Below are 24336 nucleotides of genomic sequence, written 5' to 3'. Positions count from 1 at the left end.
GCGCCCCCCGGAGTCAATACTTTGTAGAACCCCCTTTCTCTACAAGTCTTTTTGGGGGTGTCTCTACCAGCTTTGCCCATCTAGGGAGGACATTTCTGCCCATTCTTCTTCTTTGTAAAATATCTCAAGCTCTGTCAGATTGGATGGAGAGCGTCTGTGATCAGCAATTTTCAAGTCTTGCCACAGATTCTCAATGGGATTTAGGTCTGGACTGTGACTGGGCCATTCTAACACATGAATATGCTTTGATGTAAACCATTCCATTGTAGCTCTGGCTGGATGTTTCGGGTCGTTGTCCTGCTGGAAGGGGAACCTCCGCCCCGGTCTCAAGTCTTCTGCCGACTCTAACAGGTTTTCTTCTAAGATTGTCCTGTATTTGTCTCCATCCATCTTCCCATCAACTCTGACCAGCTTCCCTGTCCCTGCTGAAGAAAACCATCCCCACCACATGATGCTGCCACCACCATGTCTCACGGTGGGGATGGTGTGTTCGGGGGATGGGCGGTGTTAGTTTTCCCCCACACATAGCGTTTTACTTTTAGGCCATAAAGTAGAATTTTGGTCTCCTCTGACCAGATCACCTTCTTCCACATGTTTGCTGCCCCCTCCCCCACATGGCTTCTCACAAACTACAAACAGGACTTCTTATGACTTTCTTTCTCCAATGTCTTTCTTCTTGTCACTCCTCCATAAAGGGCAGATTTGTGGAGAGACGACTAATAGTTGTCCTGTGGACAGATTCTCCCCCCTGAGCTGTGGATCTCTGCAGCTCCTCCAGAGTTACCATGGACCTCTTGGCTCTTCTCTGATGAATGCTCTCCTTGCCCGGCTTGGTCAGTTTAGGTGGACGGCCGTGTCTTGGTAGGTTTGCAGTTGTGCCATACTCTTTCCATTTTCCGATGATGGATTGAACAGAGCTCCGTGAGATGGTCAAAGCTTGGGAGATTTTATTATAACCCAACCCTGCTTTATACTTCTCCACAACTTTATCCCTGACCTGCCTGGTGTGTTCCTTGGCCTTCATGATGCTGTTTGTTCACTAATATTCTCTAACAAAGCTATGAGGGCTTCACAGAACAGCTGCACAGGTGGACTCGATTTACTAATTAGGTGACTTCTGAAGGCAATTGGTTCCTCTAGATTTTAGTTAGGGGTATCAGAGTAAAGGGGGCGCCATACAAATGCCCCTCCCCCACACTTTTCACATATTTATTTGTATCATTTATAATTTTCCTTCCACTTCACAATTATGTGACACTTTGTGTTGGTCCATCACATAAAATCCCAATAAAATACATTTATGGTTTCGGGTGTAACAAAATGTGGGAATGTCAGGGGTATGAATACTTTTTCCAGGCGCTGTACAGAATAAGAACAGCTGGAGATATAACAGGAAGTGTCCCCATTGGAAGGTTTGTCTGATTTGTCCCCATAGGATGAAGGAGAATGAGGAATGCTGGCAGTGTATGTTGGGGGGGGGGGGGGGGGGGGTATGAGGGGGCCCAAAGAATACAATCCATAGAGGAGAGGACGAGGGGTTAACCAGAGGAGTGATGAACTTCCCGGGATGCCAAAGTATGTTGTGTTGGCGTTCCCAGCAGACGAGCTCCGCCTGTACTCTGCATATTTCTATCATGAGCAGACTGTGTGCTCCAACCCCCACCAATGCAGCAAGACGAGGGAGACTCCTGGGGGTGTATTCTACTACACAGACTGTAACAAGACGAGGGAGACTCCTGGGGGTGTATTCTACTACACAGACTGTAACAAGATGAGGGAGACTCCTGGGGCTGTATTGTACTACATAGACTGTAACAAGACGAGGGAGACTCCTGGGGGTGTATTGTACTACATAGATTGCAGCAAGACGAAGGAGACTCCCGGGGGTGTATTCTACATAGACTGCAACAAGACGAGGGAGACTACCGGGGGTGTATTCTACATAGACTGTAACAAGACGAGGGAGACTCCCGGGGGTGTATTCTACTACATAGACTGCAACAAGATGAGGGAGACTCCCGGGGGTGTATTCTATATAGACTGCAACAAGATGAGGGAGACTCCCGGGGGTGTATTCTACATAGAGTGTAACAAGATGAGGGAGACTCCCGGGGGTGTATTCTACTACATAGACTGCAACAAGATGAGGGAGACTCCCGGGGGTGTATTCTACATAGACTGCAGCAAGACGAGGAAGACTCCCCGGGGTGTATTCTACATAGACTGGAACAAGATGAGGGAGACTCCCAGGGGTGTATCCCTGCAGTCTGTCAATTCTGCTGTCACTGAACACACAGAGCGATGCTTCCACTGATCCTCAAACTAAGATCAACTCTGTCCATAAAGATCATTGTGTGGAGGATTTTCCTGGTCAGAGCAGGGATGGGGCCAGGTCAGGACAGTGGTCAGAGCAGGGATGGAGCCAGGTCAGCACAGTGGTCAGAGCAGGGATGGAGCCAGGTCAGGACAGTGGTCAGAGCAGGGATGGAGTCAGAGCAGGGATGGAGTCAGAGCAGGGATGGGGTCAGAGCAGGGATGGGGTCAGAGCAGGGATGGAGTCAGAGCAGGGATGGGGTCAGAGCAGGGATGGGGTCAGAGCAGGGATGGGGTCAGGTCAGGACAGTGGTCAGAGCAGGGATGGAGCCAGGTCAGGACAGTGGTCAGAGCAGGGATGGAGTCAGAGCAGGGATGGAGTCAGAGCAGGGATGGGGTCAGAGCAGGGATGGGGTCAGAGCAGGGATGGGGTCAGAGCAGGGATGGGGTCAGAGCAGGGATGGAGCCAGGTCAGGACAGTGGTCAGAGCAGGGATGGGGTCAGAGCAGGGATGGGGTCAGAGCAGGGATGGGGTCAGAGCAGGGATGGAGCCAGGTCAGGACAGTGGTCAGAGCAGGGATGGAGTCAGAGCAGGGATGGGGTCAGAGCAGGGATGGGGTCAGAGCAGGGATGGGGTCAGAGCAGGGATGGGGACAGGGTGCAGAGATGAGGTCAGAGCAGGGATGGGGTCAGGTCAGGACAGGGATCAGAGCAGGGATGGGGACAGTGGCCAGAGCAGGGATGGGGTAAGGTGCAGGGATGGGGTCAGAGTGCAGAGATGGGGACAGGGGGCAGGGATTGGGTCAGGACAGGGTGCAGGGATGGGGTCAGGTGCAGGGATGGGGTAAGGTGCAGGGATGGGGTAAGGTGCAGGGATGGGGTCAGGTGCAGGGATGGGGTAAGGTGCAGGCATGGGGTAAGGTGCAGGCATGGGGTCAGGGTGCAGGGATGGGGTCAGGGTGCAGGGATGGGGTCAGAGTAGGGATGGGGGCAGGTCAGGACAGGGGTCAGGGTGCAGGGATGGGGTCAGAGCAGGGAGAGGGTGCAGGGATGGAGTCAGGGTGCAGCGATAGGGTCAGGACAGGGGTCAGAGCAGGGATGGGGTCATGTGCAGGGATGGGGAGGGGTCAGGACAGGGGTCAGGTCTGGACAGGGTCAGAGCAGGGATGGGGACAGGTGCAGGGATGGAGTCAGAGCAGGGATGGGGACAAGGGGCAGTGATGGGGCCAGAGCGGGGATGGAGTAAGAGCAGGGATGGGGTCAGAGCAGGGATGGGGCCAGGTCAGGACAGGGGTCAGAGCAGGGATGGAGTCAGAGCAGGAATGGGGTCAGAGCAGGGATGGAGTCAGAGCAGGGATGGGGTCAGAGCAGGGATGGGGGCAGGGGTCAGAGCAGGGATGGGGTTAGAGGTCAGAGCAGGGATGGGGTCAGGGGTCAGAGCAGGGATGGGGTTAGAGGTCAGAGCAGGGATGGGGTCAGGTCAGGACAGGGGTTAGGTGCAGGGATGGGGTCAGGGTGCAGAGATGAGGTCAGAGCAGGGATGGGGTCAGGTCAGGACAGGGGTCAGGTGCAGGGATGGGGTCAGAGTGCAGGGATGGGGACAGGGGGCAGGGATTGGGTCAGGACAGGGTGCAGGGATGGGGTCAGGTGCAGGGATGGGACAGGGTGCAGAGATGAGGTCAGAGCAGGGATGGGGTCAGAGCAGGACGGGGGTCAGAGCAGGGATGGGGACAGTGGCCAGAGCAGGGATGGGGTAAGGTGCAGGGATGGGGTCAGAGTGCAGAGATGGGGACAGGGGGCAGGGATTGGGTCAGGACAGGGTGCAGGGATGGGGTCAGGTGCAGGGATGGGGTCAGGGTGCAGGGATGGGGTCAGGGTGCAGGGATGGGGTCAGAGTGCAGGGATGGGGTCAGAGTGCAGGGATTGGGTCAGGACAGGGTGCAGGGATGGGGTCAGGTGCAGGGATGGGGTAAGGTGCAAGGATGGGGTCAGGGTGCAGGGATGGGGTCAGGGTGCAGGCATGGAGTCAGGGTGCAGGGATGGGGACAGGGGGCAGGGATTGGGTCAGGACAGGGTGCAGGGATGGGGTCAGGGTGCAGGGATGGGGTAAGGTGCAGGGATGGGGTCAGAGTGCAGAGATGGGGACAGGGGGCAGGGATTGGGTCAGGACAGGGTGCAGGGATGGGGTCAGGTGCAGGGATGGGGTCAGGGTGCAGGGATGGGGTCAGGGTGCAGGGATGGAGTCAGGGTGCAGGGATGGGGACAGGGGGCAGGGATTGGGTCAGGACAGGGTGCAGGGATGGGGTCAAGTGCAGGGATGGGGTCAGGGTGCAGGGATGGGGTAAGGTGCAGGGATGGGGTCAGAGTGCAGAGATGGGGACAGGGGGCAGGGATTGGGTCAGGACAGGGTGCAGGGATGGGGTCAGGTGCAGGGATGGGGTCAGGGTGCAGGGATGGGGTCAGGGTGCAGGGATGGGGTCAGAGTGCAGAGATGGGGACAGGGGGCAGGGATTGGGTCAGGACAGGGTGCAGGGATGGGGTCAGGTGCAGGGATGGGGTAAGGTGCAGGGATGGGGTCAGGGTGCAGGCATGGAGTCAGGGTGCAGGGATGGGGACAGGGGGCAGGGATTGGGTCAGGACAGGGTGCAGGGATGGGGTAAGGTGCAGGGATGGGGTCAGGGTGCAGGGATGGGGACAGGTTCAGGGATGGGGTAAGGGTGCAGGCATGGGGTCAGGGTGCAGGGATGGGGTCAGGGTGCAGGGATGGGGTCAGGTGCAGGGATGGGGACAGGGGCCAGAGCAGGGATGGGGACAGGGTGCAGAGATGAGGTCAGAGTTGGGATGGGGGCAGGTCAGGACAGGGGTCAGGGTGCAGGGATGGGGTCAGAGCAGGGACAGGGTGCAGGGATGGGGTCAGGGTGCAGCGATAGGGTCAGGACAGGGGTCAGAGCAGGGATGGGGTCATGTGCAGGGATGGGGTGGGGTCAGGTGAGGCCAGGGTCAGAGCAGGGATGGGGACAGGTGCAGGGATGGGGTCAGAGCAGGGATGGGGACAAGGGGCAGGGATGGGGCCAGAGCAGGGATGGAGTAAAAGCAGGGATGGGGTCAGAGCAGGGATGGGGCCAGGTCAGGACAGGGGTCAGAGCAGGGATGGAGTCAGAGCAGGGATGGGGTCAGAGCACGGGTGGGGGCAGGGGTCAGAGCAGGGATGGGGTTAGAGGTCAGAGCAGGGATGGGGACAGGGTGCAGAGATGAGGTCAGAGCAAGGATGGGGTCAGGTCAGGATGGGATGGGGTCAGGGAGCAGGGATGGGGTCAGAGTGCCGGGATTAGGTCAGGACAGGGTGCAGGGATGGGGTCAGGGGGCAGGGATGGGGTCAGGGGGCAGGGATGGGGACAGGGGGCAGGGATTGGGTCAGGACAGGGTGCAGGGATGGGGTCAGGGGCAGGGATGGGGTCAGGGGGCAGGGATGGGGTCAGGGGGCAGGGATGGGGACAGGGGGCAGGCATTGGGTCAGGACAGGGTGCAGGGATGGGGTAAGGTGCAGGGATGGGGTCAAGGGGCAGGGATGGGGTCAGGGGGCAGGGATGGGGACAGGGGGCAGGGATGGGGTCAGGTGCAGGGATGGGGTCAGGGGGCAGGGATGGGGTCAGGGGGCAGGGATGGGGTCAGGGGGCAGGGATGGGGTCAGGACAGGGTGCAGGGATGGGATAAGGTGCAGGGATGGGGTCAGGGTGCAGCAATAGGGTCAGGACAGGGGTCAGAGCAGGGATGGGGTCATGTGCAGGGATGGGGTGGGGTCAGGACAGGGGTCAGAGCAGGGATGGGGACAGGGGTCAGAGCAGGGATGGGGTCAGGGTGCAGGGATGGGGTCCGGGGTCAGGATTGGGGTCAGGATTGGGGTCAGGGATGGGGTCAGGACAGGGTCAAGTCAGGACAGGGGTCAGAGCAAGGATGGGGTCAGGGCGCAGGAATGGGGTCAGAGCAGGGATGGGGTCAGCGTGCAGGGATGGGGTCAGGACAGGGTCAGGTCAGGGATGGGGTCATGGTGCAGGGATGGGGACCGGGGTCAGGATCGGGGTCAGGGATGGGGTCAGGACAGGGTCAGGTCAGGACAGGGGTCAGCGCAGGGATGGTGTCAAGGCGCAGGGATGGGGTCAGAGCAGGGATGGGGTCAGGACAGGGTCAGGTCAGGACAGGTGTCAGAGCAGGGATGGGGTCAGGGTCCAGGGATAGGGTCAGAGCAGGGATGGGGTCAGCGTGCAGGGATGGGGTCAGGACAGGGTCAGGTCAGGGATGGGGTCAGGGTGCAGGGATAGGGACAGAGGTCAGGACCGGGGTCAGGGTGCAGGGATGGTGTCAGGACAGGGTCAGGTCATGACAGGGGTCAGAGCAGGGAAGGGGTCAGGGCTCAGGGCAGGTTGAATGGACCCAAATTTTGAGCAGTTGCAGGGAACAAGGACTGGGATCTCATCACTGTCAGAGCGCAGAGAACGAGCCCAGACCTCAATCCCGGGAGGTTCTGTGGAAGACATGGAATAGCCGTCTGCTTAGTTCACATGTGACAACTCAAATTTTTCTAAAAATCTTTGAAATATTTAAGGCCCCTTTCACACTGAGTCGCATGACAAGTCATACCCCATGATTTCCAATGAGTACCATTCATATCTCTGCGACTTCAAAGTAGTCCCTGCGCTACTTTGATGCACCTTGAGGCCCATAGACACAGGCATTGCTTCAAGTCGCATCAAAATTTGCGTCAAAATCGTGGCAAAAACACGCAACTTTCATGCCGTGTGAAAGGGGCCTTACGTTGTGTAAATCTATTGGTAACATAAGGTGTACGGTGCCAGGCACAGGCTCCTGCAGAGACCCGGGGTTCATATAGCCCTTCTCATTCCCAGCAAGCCATAGGATGAACAGCCAGGACAGGGGGGCGATGTCCGATGTTATTAGGCTACTTTCACACTGGGGCACTTTGCAGGCTCTATTTTTAGCACTGTAGTGCCTGCAAAGCGCCCCAGTGTGAAAGGGGCCTTATGGTTTGATTCACGGAAGATTCTGATGGAATTAAGGTCTGGCCGTGTTCAGATCATATAGTACAAGAAACATACGGGCTCCCTAGACCCTGGGATTTCCCCAAGCCATAGCACACAGAGCTGGGCATCACAACAACAATGCCAACATGCCCTCAAAGGCAGTCCGGTCCTGAACTCAAAAAGTGGCCTAAACCACCACAGGGCTAAGCTGGTGTCTACAGCTGGTAGATCTTCACAGATGGGAGAACATGGCGGGAGGCTTACAAATCTAAGAAACAGACACCTGGTGCTAAAGAGCCGAAGGTAGTGGCTGAAGATAGTGGCTGAAGGTAGTGGCCCGAAGGTAGTGGCCCGAAGGTAGTGGCCGAAGGTAGTGACCGAAGGTAGTGGCTGAATGTAGTGACTGAAGGTAGTAGTGGCTGAAGGTAGTGGCTGAAGGTAGTGACTGAAGGTAGTGGCTGAAGGTAGTGACTGAAGGTAGTAGTGGCTGAAGGTAGTGGCTGAAGGTAGTGACTGAAGGTAGTGGCTGAAGGTAGTGACTGAAGGTAGTGACTGAAGATAGTGGCTGAAGGTAGTGACTGAAGGTAGTGACTGAAGATAGTGGCTGAAGGTAGTGACTGAAGGTAGTGACTGAAGGTAGTGACTGAAGGTAGTGGCTGAAGATAGTGGCTGAAGGTAGTGGCTGATAGTGATGGACGAACTTCCGACGGGACGTTTCGCGAACGCGAAACGCGAACGGGCACAAACGTTCGCGAAAACGACCGTTCGCCGCGGGCTCCATTGACTTCAATGGGAGGCGAATTTCGCAAACCTTTAGGTCGAATTTGCGGCCACGGGGTAATTATTAGGGGGTAGCACGTAGTCCCACCACCTGGACAATAGCATAATACATGTATGAGGTGAATTTGGGATCGATAACTACAAGCATTTTTTTTTTATTTGGGAAATTGTTCTGACAATTCAGGACTATGGAGCTAATGAAGGCAATGGAGGAGAGGGAAGGTCAGGGACCAGGGTAGGCAAACAAGAGGGTGCAGGAGATACAGAGCACTGACAGCAGCACCGTAATACAGAGCACTGACATCAGCACCGTGACATACAGCGCTGACAGCAGCTCCGTGACATACAGCGCTGACAGCAGCTCCGTGACATACAGCGCTGACAGCAGCTCCGTGACATACAGCGCTGACAGCAGCTCCGTGACATACAGCGCTGACAGCAGCTCCGTGACATACAGCGCTGACAGCAGCACCGTGACATACAGCGCTGACAGCAGCTCCGTGACATACAGCGCTGACAGCAGCTCCGTGACATACAGCGCTGACAGCAGCTCCGTGACATACAGCGCTGACAGCAGCTCCGTGACATACAGCGCTGACAGCAGCACCGTAAGCAGCCCCAGGAGGAAGTCAGCACAGCACAGGGATGGTGTGATCCCCTCATAATAAGAACCCCCAGGAGGAAGTCAGCACAGCACAGGGATGGTGGGAGCCCCTCATAATAAGAACCCCCAGGAGGAAGTCAGCACAGCACAGGGATGGTGGGAGCCCCTCATAATAAGAACACCCAGGAGGAAGTCAGCACAGCACAGGGATGGTGGGAACCCCTCATAATAAGCAGCCCCAGTAGAAATATGACACCGCTCAACCTCTTCAAAGAGGAGGGTAGGGGCATATAGTACGGTGTGCTTTTTTGGGTCAGGGAAGTGAGCCAAATGAATTAAGAAGGTCTGTGTGCTTGATTCCAAAAATTGTTTATAGACATATACATGGTCTACTGATCACATGTGTTGAATTCCTCCGAGATCCATGCCTCATTCATTTTTAGAAATGTGAGGTAGTTAACACTGTCGTGAGCTAGGCGAGTACGCTTATCGGTCACAATCCCCCCTGCTGCGCTGAACGTCCTTTCGGACAGGACACTGGATGAGGGGCAAGCCAACAGTTCGATTGCAAATTGGGCAAGCTCTGGCCAGAGGTCAAGCCTGCCCACCCAGTAGTCTAGGGGTTCATCACTCCTCAGAGCGTCCACATCGGCCGTTAACCCAATGTAGTCGGACACCTGACGGTCTAGGCGTTCCCTGATGCTGGATCCGGATGACACCTGTCGATGGGTCGGCTGAAAGAATGACCTCATATCCGAAGTCACCAACACATCTTCAAACCGGCCTCTTCTTGCAGGCGCTGTTGGATTGGTACCCGCAAATCCTTCTCTGGGAGTGGGAATTGCTCCTCTGCCAGCGCACGCAAAAGCAGAATGCAGCATTTCTCGAAGCAAGGCCTGGAAGTGCTGCATTCTGACAGCCCTCTGCGACGGCGGTAACATTTCCGCCATTTTGTGTTTGTACCGGGGATCTAAGTACGTTGCCACCCAGTACTGGTCCTTGACCCTCATGCTTTTTATACGGGGGTCCCTATTAAAACACTGGAGCATGAAGGCCCCCATTTGCACTCAAGCGGAAGGTATGTGGTGGTGGTGGTGTTGTTGGTGGTAGTGTCTTTGGGGGTGCACATAGCAGAGAGTGAAGAAGAGGGTGCAGATCGAGAGGATGAGGAGGGTGCAGAAGAATAAGGCTGAGTGAGCCACTCAACCAAGTCTGGTGCGTCCTTTAAAGTAATTGAACGCACCTTCTGCAACTTCCCACTTTGGCTCAAGGCTGTTGCTCCTGCCCTACCCCTACCACCCCTGCGGAAGGGCCTGCCTCTTCCTCTGCCTGTCATTTTTTAAATCACCCTGTGACAAAACTCTTAGTCCCTATACCGCTGAAGGACTGCTGCAGTATAGGGCAGCGGTCAGCAGTAGTGCACGTCAACCCTATGTATTGTGGACCGATAGCGGTCCTTACAGAACAGCAGACTGTACTGCACTCAGGCCTATGTACCGTAGCACCCTATACCAAGTTACCAGTCCTTATAAAAACTTTTGTGGACCAAGCAGGTTGTGTGTTAGTGATTAGCAGACTGTACGTCAGTCCCTATACCAATGAAGGACTGCTGCAGTATAGGGCAGCGGTCAGCAGTAGTGCACGGCAACCCTATGTATTGTGGACCGATAGCGGTCCTTACAGAACAGCAGACTGTACTGCACTCAGGCCTATGTACCGTAGCACCCTATACCAAGTTACCAGTCCTTATAAGAACTTTTGTGGACCAAGCAGGTTGTGTGTTAGTGTTTAGCAGACTGTGCGTCAGTCCCTATACCGCTGAAGGACTGCTGCAGTATAGGGCAGCGGTCAGCAGTAGTGCACGGCAACCCTATGTATTGTGGACCGATAGCGGTCCTTACAGAACAGCAGACTGTAACGCACTCAGGCCTATGTACCGTAGCACCCTATACCAAGTTACCAGTCCTTATAAGAACTTTTGTGGACCAAGCAGGTTGTGTGTTAGTGATTAGCAGACTGTACGTCAGTCCCTATACCGCTGAAGGACTGCTGCAGTATAGGGCAGCGGTCAGCAGTAGTGCACGGCAACCCTATGTATTGTGGACCGATAGCGGTCCTTACAGAACAGCAGACTGTAACGCACTCAGGCCTATGTACCGTAGCACCCTATACCAAGTTACCAGTCCTTATAAGAACTTTTGTGGACCAAGCAGGTTGTGTGTTAGTGATTAGCAGACTGTACGTCAGTCCCTATACCAATGAAGGACTGCTGCAGTATAGGGCAGCGGTCAGCAGTAGTGCACGGCAACCCTATGTATTGTGGACCGATAGCGGTCCTTACAGAACAGCAGACTGTACTGCACTCAGGCCTATGTACCGTAGCACCCTATACCAAGTTACCAGTCCTTATAAGAACTTTTGTGGACCAAGCAGGTTGTGTGTTAGTGTTTAGCAGACTGTGCGTCAGTCCCTATACCGCTGAAGGACTGCTGCAGTATAGGGCAGCGGTCAGCAGTAGTGCACGGCAACCCTATGTATTGTGGACCGATAGCGGTCCTTACAGAACAGCAGACTGTAACGCACTCAGGCCTATGTACCGTAGCACCCTATACCAAGTTACCAGTCCTTATAAGAACTTTTGTGGACCAAGCAGGTTGTGTGTTAGTGATTAGCAGACTGTACGTCAGTCCCTATACCGCTGAAGGACTGCTGCAGTATAGGGCAGCGGTCAGCAGTAGTGCACGGCAACCCTATGTATTGTGGACCGATAGCGGTCCTTACAGAACAGCAGACTGTAACGCACTCAGGCCTATGTACCGTAGCACCCTATACCAAGTTACCAGTCCTTATAAGAACTTTTGTGGACCAAGCAGGTTGTGTGTTAGTGATTAGCAGACTGTACGTCAGTCCCTATACCAATGAAGGACTGCTGCAGTATAGGGCAGCGGTCAGCAGTAGTGCACGGCAACCCTATGTATTGTGGACCGATAGCGGTCCTTACAGAACAGCAGACTGTAACGCACTCAGGCCTATGTACCGTAGCACCCTATACCAAGTTACCAGTCCTTATAAGAACTTTTGTGGACCAAGCAGGTTGTGTGTTAGTGATTAGCAGACTGTACGTCAGTCCCTATACCAATGAAGGACTGCTGCAGTATAGGGCAGCGGTCAGCAGTAGTGCACGGCAACCCTATGTATTGTGGACCGATAGCGGTCCTTACAGAACAGCAGACTGTACTGCACTCAGGCCTATGTACCGTAGCACCCTATACCAAGTTACCAGTCCTTATAAGAACTTTTGTGGACCAAGCAGGTTGTGTGTTAGTGTTTAGCAGACTGTGCGTCAGTCCCTATACCGCTGAAGGACTGCTGCAGTATAGGGCAGCGGTCAGCAGTAGTGCACGGCAACCCTATGTATTGTGGACCGATAGCGGTCCTTACAGAACAGCAGACTGTAACGCACTCAGGCCTATGTACCGTAGCACCCTATACCAAGTTACCAGTCCTTATAAGAACTTTTGTGGACCAAGCAGGTTGTGTGTTAGTGATTAGCAGACTGTACGTCAGTCCCTATACCGCTGAAGGACTGCTGCAGTATAGGGCAGCGGTCAGCAGTAGTGCACGGCAACCCTATGTATTGTGGACCGATAGCGGTCCTTACAGAACAGCAGACTGTAACGCACTCAGGCCTATGTACCGTAGCACCCTATACCAAGTTACCAGTCCTTATAAGAACTTTTGTGGACCAAGCAGGTTGTGTGTTAGTGATTAGCAGACTGTACGTCAGTCCCTATACCAATGAAGGACTGCTGCAGTATAGGGCAGCGGTCAGCAGTAGTGCACGGCAACCCTATGTATTGTGGACCGATAGCGGTCCTTACAGAACAGCAGACTGTACTGCACTCAGGCCTATGTACCGTAGCACCCTATACCAAGTTACCAGTCCTTATAAGAACTTTTGTGGACCAAGCAGGTTGTGTGTTAGTGTTTAGCAGACTGTGCGTCAGTCCCTATACCGCTGAAGGACTGCTGCAGTATAGGGCAGCGGTCAGCAGTAGTGCACGGCAACCCTATGTATTGTGGACCGATAGCGGTCCTTACAGAACAGCAGACTGTAACGCACTCAGGCCTATGTACCGTAGCACCCTATACCAAGTTACCAGTCCTTATAAGAACTTTTGTGGACCAAGCAGGTTGTGTGTTAGTGATTAGCAGACTGTACGTCAGTCCCTATACCGCTGAAGGACTGCTGCAGTATAGGGCAGCGGTCAGCAGTAGTGCACGGCAACCCTATGTATTGTGGACCGATAGCGGTCCTTACAGAACAGCAGACTGTAACGCACTCAGGCCTATGTACCGTAGCACCCTATACCAAGTTACCAGTCCTTATAAGAACTTTTGTGGACCAAGCAGGTTGTGTGTTAGTGATTAGCAGACTGTGCGTCAGTCCCTATACCGCTGAAGGACTGCTGCAGTATAGGGCAGCGGTCAGCAGTAGTGCACGTCAACCCTATGTATTGTGGACCGATAGCGGTCCTTACAGAACAGCAGACTGTAACGCACTCAGGCCTATGTACCGTAGCACCCTATACCAAGTTACCAGTCCTTATAAGAACTTTTGTGGACCAAGCAGGTTGTGTATTAGTGTTTAGCAGACTGTGCGTCAGTCCCTATACCGCTGAAGGACTGCTGCAGTATAGGGCAGCGGTCAGCAGTAGTGCACGGCAACCCTATCTATTGTGGACCGATAGCGGTCCTTACAGAACAGCAGACTGTACCGCACCCAAGCCTATGTACCGTAGCACCCTAGACAGACCAAGTTACCAGTCCTGATAAAGAGCTTTGTGGAACAAGTGAGTTGTGAATGATTAGCAGACTGCAGCAGAAGGGCAGCAGTCAAGTATAATATTCTTTCTATATTTGGAAGAAAGAATATTATACGTGTACAAGCCTATTACCGTACCACTGATACCAGTCCTGAAAAGAACCTTTGTGGAACTAATAGTAACAGCAAGTCTTTAAAATTATCCTCACTGCCTGACACACTGCTTCCTGCCTGTCCCTATACAAATTGGCAAAAAAGAGTAGGCTGGAACGATTAGCTGGAACAGCTCTTTTGTGGACCTGATAGTAACAGCTAATGATGATGATGATGATGATGATGAAGAAAGACTAATCTGGCTGAGCTGTCCCTAAAATAGCAGCATACAGCGCTCTGTCCCTTTATCTAAACTGACAAAAGAAACTCAGGCTGCTGACCTAACACCTATACCAGTCCTGAAAAGAACTTTTGTGTACCAAATAGCTAGCGTTTTCTCTGTCCCTACTCCACACAGGATCCTTTCCCTACAGTGACAGAAGAAAGAATGTAAAATGGCCACCGGATCGGGTGTATTTATAGGTTAGGGGGAATGTCCAAGTGTCCATGAGCTGTCATGTCTCAATTGGTTGTCCTGTAACACATGATAAACGTGTCACGAAAGGTTAAAGTTCTTGTATACATTAAACACGTAAGTCCGCCGGGGCGAACGACGGAAAAAGGCGTTCGAACCCGCGGACGGCGAAAGTCGGAAATTCGCCGCGAAACGACCGCCGGGCGAACCGTTCGGCCATCACTAGTGGCTGAAGGTAGTGGCTGAAGATAGTGGCTGAAGGTAGTGGCTGAAGGTAGTGGCTGAAGATAGTGGCTGAAGATAGTGGCTGAAGATAGTGACTGAAGGTAGTGACTGAAGGTAGTGACTGAAGGTAGTGGCTGAAGGTAGTGACTGAAGGTAGTGGCTGAAGGTAGTGGCTGAAGGTAGTGACTGAAGGTAGTGACTGAAGGTAGTGGCTGAAGGTAGTGACTGAAGGTAGTGACTGAAGGTAGTGACTGAAGGTAGTGACTGAAGGTAGTGACTGAAGGTAGTGGCTGAAGGTAGTGGCTGAAGGTAGTGACTGAAGGTAGTGACTGAAGGTAGTGACTGAAGGTAGTGACTGAAGGTAGTGGCTGAAGATAGTGGCTGAAGGTAGTGACTGAAGGTAGTGGCTGAAGGTAGTGGCTGAAGGTAGTGACTGAAGGTAGTGACTGAAGGTAGTGACTGAAGGTAGTGACTGAAGGTAGTGACTGAAGGTAGTGGCTGAAGGTAGTGACTGAAGGTAGTGACTGAAGGTAGTGGCTGAAGGTAGTGACTGAAGGTAGTGGCTGAAGGTAGTGACTGAAGGTAGTGACTGAAGGTAGTGACTGAAGGTAGTGGCTGAAGGTAGTGACTGAAGGTAGTGACTGAAGGTAGTGACTGAAGGTAGTGGCTGAAGGTAGTGGCTGAAGGTAGTGGCTGAAGGTAGTGACTGAAGGTAGTGACTGAAGATAGTGGCTGAAGGTAGTGACTGAAGGTAGTGACTGAAGGTAGTGACTGAACAAGTCGAGTGAGATTCACCAGGAAGAGGAGGAACCTGGTCCGGAGAGGTAAATGCCTTAGGCCGTGTACACACGGACGGACTTTCTGGCAGAAAAAGTCCAACGGAATCATTTCATCAGATATTCCACGTGGGCTTCAGCAAACTTGATCCAAAATTCTGATGGACCTAGAAATAGAATAAGTTTTAAATCTTTCTATCGGGAAAACCGCTCATCTTTATGCTGTTCCGACAGATCAAAAACAACGCAAGGGCAGCTATTGGCTACTGGCTATTGAACTTCCAGATCAGATTGGGGTTCTCGGTCACCCTGTGCCCCTAATAGACACAGGGAAACTTGCACATAGGAGGGGCAGCTGGACGAGGAGTTTCCAGAGCTCTCTAATGTAACCTGGTTCCACATCCCTTCGCTCAAAGTGACTCCCATCACAGAACGTCAGCAATTCCAGTGCAGGCCTGGTCAGCCAGCAGACCAATGATATCCTGTCCTTGGGAGACAAGTATATGGGCCAGTCCAGAGACTGAGGAAGAGAACTCCATGCAGTGAGCACATTGAGCTGCAGAGGTTTGGAGAGAAAAGGAGCAAAAAATCAATGCCTTGTAATCTCATACAAAAGCAGATGAATGGAAATGGAGTGAAGGGTCCAAATACGAACCATGTCCAGGACTAGGCTCAGATACTCCAACCAATGGCTCTAATCCAACACAGACCTCTAGAGGTTGAGGATCCACCAGAAGTGTCTGCATCGTCCACTGGATGTTGGCAGAAAAAGCCGATACAGAAGAAAAATGTAAACACACATCATTGATGGCTATCAATGCCGAAAATTCCCCCTGTTGCAGCCTGATTTCATCTGGAATTTTTAGATCCACAGAAGGTGTTGATATCCAGCATAGGGGAACAACCACTTTGAGTTTTAGAATCATAAATAGGTTGAAATAAACTCCTCATACCTGTTCATCTGAAGGAATCAGAACTGTCACTTCTGAATGAACTGTTCCAAGGCCGTGTCTTGTAATGTCCTGCAAGCCCAGTGCAGAAGAATGCAGATTTGAGGGCATTCAACGAGGAGGAGGCAGAAACTAGATTTTCACCCTGTCCAACCAGGACACCAGGCCCTGGACTCAAAGATCTGAAATTCCCCGAGTCTAGGTGTCCACCGGACGCCCACCCACCTGTAGCAGTGGAGACAACCCCTCATTGCAAGGTGGGATTGGCACAAGTCCTGGCTGGCTTAGTCTTGCGATGGAATTGGGAGGAGGACAAGGACTTGGAATTGGAAGCCTGGGAGGGATGAAAGGAACTCTTCCAAAAACAGGTGCACTGAGTCTGCAGCAGGCATCGTGGCTTTCTTCCCATAGCTAAGGCTTCATTCACACTGACACTCCTGTGTTTCGCTTTTCAGGAGACGTCATCGGCGAGGTAAAAACATTTATGTCCCCCATCACTTTTTCCTGCATTGAAAAGTTGTTTGGAGTGTCTATTCAGATCTAGAAAATTATATTTTCTCTAAACGCACCTAAACTGACTGCATCTAAATGCAGGAAAACGCACAGTGTGAATGGCATTAAAAATCATTACGTACATTCAGAGGAGTTTTCTAAATGCACGTTTAAAAGTACCAGTATGAGGCTGACGCGCCCTTCCCACACCACACTACACTAGCGGGTGGACGGGAAAACCCAAATCCAGGTTGGGGGAGAGATTTTCTCCATGTGAAGATCAGTGAAGAATTTTCTTAATCTTCCAGGTTCAATTAGCAGTTATAAACAAAAAACCTAAATATTGCTGGGAGTGGGAGGGGTTATGTGGACTGGTGAATATTGCAGGAAGTGGGAGGGGTTATGTGGACTGGTGAATATTGCTGGGAGTGGGAGGAGTTATATGGACTGGTGAATATTGCTGGGAGTGGGAGGGGTTATGTGGACTGGTAAATATTGCTGAGAGTGGGAGGGGTTAGGTGGGCTGGTGAATATTGCAGGGAGTGGGAGGAGTTATATGGACTGGTGAATATTGCTGGGAGTGGGAGGGGTTATGTGGGCTGGTGAATATTGCAGGGAGTGGGAGGGGTTATGTGGACTGGTGAATATTGCTGGGAGTGGGAGGGGTTATATGGACTGGTGAATATTGCTGGGAGTGGGAGGGGTTATGTGGACTGGTGAATATTGCTGGGAGTGGGAGGGGTTATGTGGGCTGGTAAAGATTGCTAGGAGGGGTTATATGGGCTGGTGAGGTTTGCTGGGAGTGGGAGGAGCTATAATGGCTGGTTGGGATTGATGGGAGTGGGAGGAGTTATATGGGAAGTCTCACAATTCTGCTTGCCAGTGTCCGATCACCTGAAGGTGGCTGCATATAACCTCGGGTCTATGATGAAATGAGCCGGTGTCCTGTACAAATGTCATTTCAGTAGTCCCAGGTAGCGGACATGTATACACCTCACTGCAACTGGATTATCCCCACCCCCTTCATATGTATCTGCACCACCTGTAAATATTAGGCTTTAAGATGTTGAGCCATATGTTAAGTGTTAGACACAGGCTGAACGTTCATTGGTTATTGGAGGTAGGAGGTCAGAACGTTTCTGATTTACCATGTCTGTGGTGCCAAAATCCCAGTGCTGACACCGACCTTACCTGGACCATAACAGCTGTAACCTGGTGATGCTTTTAGAAAAAGAAATGTTAACAACAATATTTACTCTCATTACCCCAAGACATAATGGAGATCCCACCACAACCAGTCCTTAATACCCCAAGACTATCGTATTAATGGAGATCCCACCACGCCCAGTCCTTAATACCCCAAGACTATCATATTAATGGAGATCCCACCACAACCAGTCCTTAATACCCCAAGACAGGATGGTATTAATGGAGATCCCACCACAATGAATTCCTAATACCCCAAGACGGGATCTTTATTAATACCATCCAACCACAAGGAGTCCATAATACCCAAAGACTGCATCGTATTAATGGAGATCCCACCACAATTGGTTCCTACTGATAACATCTGCTATTGTCACCCTTACCGGTTGAGGTTGGCGGCTCTCTTGCGATACTTGCGGATGGCTTCATGGGAATTCAGCAGCAGGTCCTGGGTTGAGGGTCTGGATTCCGGTATCTGGTACAGTGGGTGCGAGAAGAGGTGCTGCAATTTGGAGCCTCTGGATTCCAATGTTGGTTTTGCAGTACTGGGGACTGTTGGCCTTGGTTCTGTTTCTGCAGTTTTGAGGACTGTGGTCCCTGGGCCAGGTGCAGTGCTGTTCTGAGTTTGGCAGTCACAGTTCCGGGTGAGTCTGCTCTGAATTTCTGGCCACAAGTGGAAGTAAAAGTCAGCTGCCAGGATGGCAGAAAATGCCAGGAGCAAGAGGAGTCTGTCCCTGCGGAGCAGCAACATGGGGATCCAGGATGGCACAGCGACTGAGGAGGGCCTGGTGAGAAGGGAATGTGGAAGGCAGGGTGTTTCTGGGAACTGGTGGGTCAGGTTACAGTGGTAAAGTGAAACTGGGGGGGGGGGTCAGGTCATAGTGGAATAAGGGGGTCAGGATAGAGTGGTGAAGTGGCGCTGGAGGGTCAGGTCACAATGGTGAAGGGGAACCGGGAGGTCAGGTTACAGTGGTGAAGTGGCACTGGGGGGTCAGGTTACAGTGGTGAAGTGGCACTGGGGGGGTCAGGTTACAGTGGTGAAGTGAAACTGGGGGGGGGGGGGGGTCAGGTCATAGTGGAATAAGGGGGTCAGGATACAGTGGTGAAGTGGCGCTGGAGGGTCAGGTCACAATGGTGAAGGGGTGCTGGGGGGTCAGGTTACAGTGGTGAAGTGGCACTGGGGGGTCAGGTTACAGTGGTGAAGTGGTGCTGGGGGGAGGGGTCAGGTCATTGTGGTGAAGTGGCTGCATTCTCTAGTGCACTGCCATATCATACAACATAAACACCATCTATTCCCCCACCTATACCCTCCCCACACCACACACCGCCGATCTCTATACCCCCCACACCACACACCACCAATCTCTATACCCCCCACACTACACACCGCCGATCTCTATACCCCCCACACCACACACCACCAATCTCTATACCCCCCACACCACACACCACCAATCTCTATACCCCCCACACCGCACACCACCGATCTCTATACCCCCCACACTACACACCACCGATCTCTATACCCCCCACACTACACACCACCGATCTCTATACCCCCCACCGATCTCTATACCCCCCCACACTACACACCACCGATCTCTATACCCCCCACACCGCACACCACCGATCTCTATACACCCCACACTACACACTACCGATCTCTAAACCCCCCCCCCCCACACTACACACCACTGATCTCTATACCCCCCCACACCACCGATCTCTATACCCCCCACACTGCACACCACCGATCTCTATACCCCCCACACTACACACCACCGATCTCTATACCCCCCACACCGCACACCACCGATCTCTATACACCCCACACTACACACTACCGATCTCTAAACCCCCCCACACTACACACCACCGATCTCTATACCCCCCACACCGCCGATCTCTATACACCCCACACTACACACCACCGATCTCTAAACCACCCCCCACACTACACACCACCGATCTCTATACCCCCCCCCCACACTACACACCACCGATCTCTAAACCCCCTCACACTACACACCACCGATCTCTATACCCCCCACACTACACACCACCGATCTCTATACCCCCCACACTACACACCACTGATCTCTATACCCCCCCACACCACACACCACCGATCTCTATACCCCCCACACTACACACCACCGATCTCTATACCCCCCACACCGCACACCACCGATCTCTATACCCTCCCCACACCGCACACCACCGATCTCTATACCCCCCCACACCACCGATCTCTATACCCCCCCACACCACCGATCTCTATACCCCCCCACACCACCGATCTCTATACCCCCCACACCACCGATCTCTATACTCCCCACACCACCGATCTCTATACCCCCCACACAACACCGATCTCTATACTCCCCACACCACCAATCTCTATACCCCCCACACTGCACACCACCGATCTCTAAACCCCCCCACACTACACACCACCGATCTCTATACCCCCCACACCGCACACCACCGATCTCTATACCCCCCACACTACACACCACCGATCTCTATACACCCCACACTACACACCACCGATCTCTAAACCCCCTCACACTACACACCACCGATCTCTATACCCCCCACACTACACACCACCGATCTCTATACCCCCCACACTACACACCACTGATCTCTATACCCCCCCACACCACACACCACCGATCTCTATACCCCCCACACTACACACCACCGATCTCTATACCCCCCACACCGCACACCACCGATCTCTATACCCTCCCCACACCGCACACCACCGATCTCTATACCCCCCCACACCACCGATCTCTATACCCCCCCACACCACCGATCTCTATACCCCCCCACACCACCGATCTCTATACCCCCCACACCACCGATCTCTATACTCCCCACACAACACCGATCTCTATACTCCCCACACCACCAATCTCTATACCCCCCACACTGCACACCACCGATCTCTAAACCCCCCCCACACTACACACCACCGATCTCTATACCCCCCACACCGCACACCACCGATCTCTATACACCCCACACTACACACCACCGATCTCTATACCCCCCCACACTACACACCACTGATCTCTAAACCCCCCCCCCACACTACACACCACTGATCTCTATACCCCCCCCACACCACACACCACTGATCTCTATACCCCCCCACACTACACACCACCGATCTCTAAAGCCCCCACACTACACACCACCGATCTCTATACCCCCCACACCGCACACCACTGATCTCTATACCCCCCCCCCACACCACACACCACTGATCTCTATACCCCCCCACACTACACACCACCGATCTCTAAACCCCCCCCCCCACACTACACACCACTGATCTCTATACCCCCCCCACACCACACACCACTGATCTCTATACCCCCCCACACCACCGATCTCTATACCCCCCACACCGCACACCACCGATCTCTATACTCCCCACACTACACACCACCGATCTCTATACCCCCCCACACTACACACCACCGATCTCTATACCCCCCTCACCACACACCACCGATCTCTAAACCCCCCCACACTACACACCACCGATCTCTATACCCCCCACACTACACACCATTGATCTCTATACCCCCCACACCGCACACCACCGATCTCTATACCCCCCACACTACACACCACCGATCTCTATACCCCCCACACTACACACCACCGATCTCTATACCCCCCACACTACACACCACCGATCTCTATACCCCCCACACCGCACACCACCGATCTCTATACACCCCACACTACACACTACCGATCTCTAAACCCCCCCCCCCCCCACACTACACACCACTGATCTCTATACCCCCCCACACCACCGATCTCTATACCCCCCACACTGCACACCACCGATCTCTATACCCCCCACACTGCACACCACCGATCTCTATACCCCCCACACTACACACCACCGATCTCTATACCCCCCACACCGCACACCACCGATCTCTATACACCCCACACTACACACTATCGATCTCTAAACCCCCCCACACTACACACCACCGATCTCTATACCCCCCACACCGCCGATCTCTATACACCCCACACTACACACCACCGATCTCTAAACCCCCCCCCACACTACACACCACCGATCTCTATACCCCCCCCACACTACACACCACCGATCTCTAAACCCCCTCACACTACACACCACCGATCTCTATACCCCCCACACTACACACCACTGATCTCTATACCCCCCCCACACCACACACCACACACCACCGATCTCTATACCCCCCACACTACACACCACCGATCTCTATACCCCCCACACCGCACACCACCGATCTCTATACCCTCCCCACACCGCACACCACCGATCTCTATACCCCCCACACCACCGATCTCTATACCCCCCACACCACTGATCTCTATACCCCCCACACAACACACCACCGATCTCTATACCCCCCACACCACCAATCTCTATACCCCCCACACTGCACACCACCGATCTCTATACCCCCCACACCACCAATCTCTATACCCCCCACACTGCACACCACCGATCTCTAAACCCCCCCACACTACACACCACCGATCTCTATACCCCCCACACCGCACCCCACCGATCTCTATACACCCCACACTACACACCACCGATCTCTAAACCCCCCCCACACTACACACCACTGATCTCTATACCCCCCCACACCACCGATCTCTATACCCCCCACACTACACACCACCGATCTCTATACCCCCCTCACCACACACCACCGATCTCTATAGCCCCCACACCGCACACCACCGATCTCTATACCCCCCACACTACACACCACCGATCTCTATACCCCCCACACTACACACCACCGATCTCTATACCCCCCACACTACACACCACCGATCTCTATACCCCCCACACTACACACCACCGATCTCTATACCCCCCACATTGACACCACTGATCTCTATACCCCCCACACTACACACCACCGATCTCTATACCCCCCACACTACACACCACCGATCTCTATACCCCCCACACTACACACAACCGATCTCTATACCCCCCACACTACACACCACCGATCTCTATACCCCCCACATTGACACCACTGATCTCTATACCCCCCACACCGCACACCACCGATCTCTATACCCCCACACCACCGATCTCTATACCCCCCACACCACCGCATACCACCGATCTCTATACCCCCCACACTACACACCACCGATCTCTATACCCCCCCCACACTACACACCACCGATCTCTATACCCCCCACACCGCACACCACCGATCTCTATACCCCCCACACTACACACCACCGATCTCTATACCCCCCACACCACACACCACCGATCTCTATACCCCCCACACTGCACACAGTACATATAGACAATACACATTGTGCACTAACCTGGAGCCTGTACAGTGTAGACAGCAGAATAAACTCAACACTGACACTCCTCTGATCTCTGTACTGAGCCCTGCCCACTGCACTTGCCTCACCTGCCCTGTCACCCTCAACTGCCACTGCTTAACCCTTCACCTCCCTGACAACCACAAAGATATACAGAGGAAGTCTGCAGACTATTCCACCACTGACTTCGCTACAGAACAACGCTCCCTCTCCTTCCCCTCCTGACAGATCCAGATTATATTCTGCAGAACATCGCTCCATCCCATCCCCCTCCTGACAGATCCATATTGATATATTCTGGAGTGCATCGCTCCCTTCCCCTCCTGACAGATCCCTATTGATATATTCTGCAGAGCATCACTCCCACCCCCTCCTGACAGATCCAGATTATATTCTGCAGAACATTGCTCCATCCCATCCCCTCCTGACAGATCCCTATTGATATATTCTGCAGAGCATCGCTCCCTCCCCCTCCTGACAGATCCAGATTATATTCTGCAGAACATTGCTCCATCCCATCCCCTCCTGACAGATCCCTATTGATATATTCTGCAGAGCATCGCTCCCTCCCCCTCCTGACAGATCCATATTGATATATTCTGCAGAGCATCGCTCCCTCCCCTCCCCCTCCTGACAGATCCATATTGATATATTCTGCAGAACATCGCTCCCTCCCCCCTGACAGATCCATATTGATATATTCTGCAGAGCATCGCTCCCTCCCCCTCCTGACAGATCCATATTGATATATTCTGCAGATTATCCCATCACTGACCTCTCCACAGATCTGCAGAGCATTGCTCATTGTACAGGGAGGAATCCTAGCCGGACACAGAACTTCTATTAATATGGGAATGTTGGAATGATTAGCGGAACTCTTATGAAGAATGTTTCTGCTCTGCAGAGCCCCCTGGGGGGTGAATGCAGTTACTGCATGTACAGATTGACAGAACTACAGGTAAAGCTTGTTTTTTCCCCCATTGTAGATGGAGTAATGAAAGAGGAAGTAAACCCTGATGGGTTTACTTCCTCTTTTTTTCCCTGCAAAGGTAAAGCATAATGGACTACTATGCATCGCATCGCATCGCATAGTAGCTCATTATGTGTCACTTACCTGACACAGGAGCCAGCGAAGTCGCCGCTGATCCCTGTAGTCCGCCG

The 24336-nt window shown here is 53.2% G+C and overlaps 1 protein-coding gene across 2 annotated transcripts in view; it reads right to left on the bottom strand.

The window, feature by feature from the left end:
• The window catches only part of FAM20A (FAM20A golgi associated secretory pathway pseudokinase), an 80442-nt gene extending 56421 nt beyond the window's left edge, over window positions 1-24021 (bottom strand). The window contains exons 1-2 of one of the 2 annotated variants that reach the window (XM_077460714.1): window positions 23951-24021; window positions 18162-18563 (exon numbers count right to left, since the gene is read on the bottom strand). In XM_077460714.1, the coding sequence (XP_077316840.1) occupies window positions 18162-18563; window positions 23951-23973 (425 nt within the window). In that variant the 5' untranslated portion in view covers window positions 23974-24021. Of the gene's footprint in view, window positions 1-18161; window positions 18564-23172; window positions 23723-23950 lie in introns of those variants that run through there. The other variant, XM_077460715.1, reaches the window with a different exon arrangement.
• Window positions 24022-24336: the final 315 nt, after the last annotated feature.

This window comes from Lithobates pipiens, unplaced genomic scaffold, assembly GCF_037356315.1.
Source record: "Lithobates pipiens isolate NorthernLeopardFrog02 unplaced genomic scaffold, aLitPip1_a1.2 Scaffold_28, whole genome shotgun sequence".
Lineage (NCBI taxonomy): Eukaryota > Metazoa > Chordata > Amphibia > Anura > Ranidae > Lithobates > Lithobates pipiens.
The sequence above is the reverse complement of the archived record's forward strand: the minus strand, read 5'-3'. Positions and strand labels throughout refer to the sequence as shown.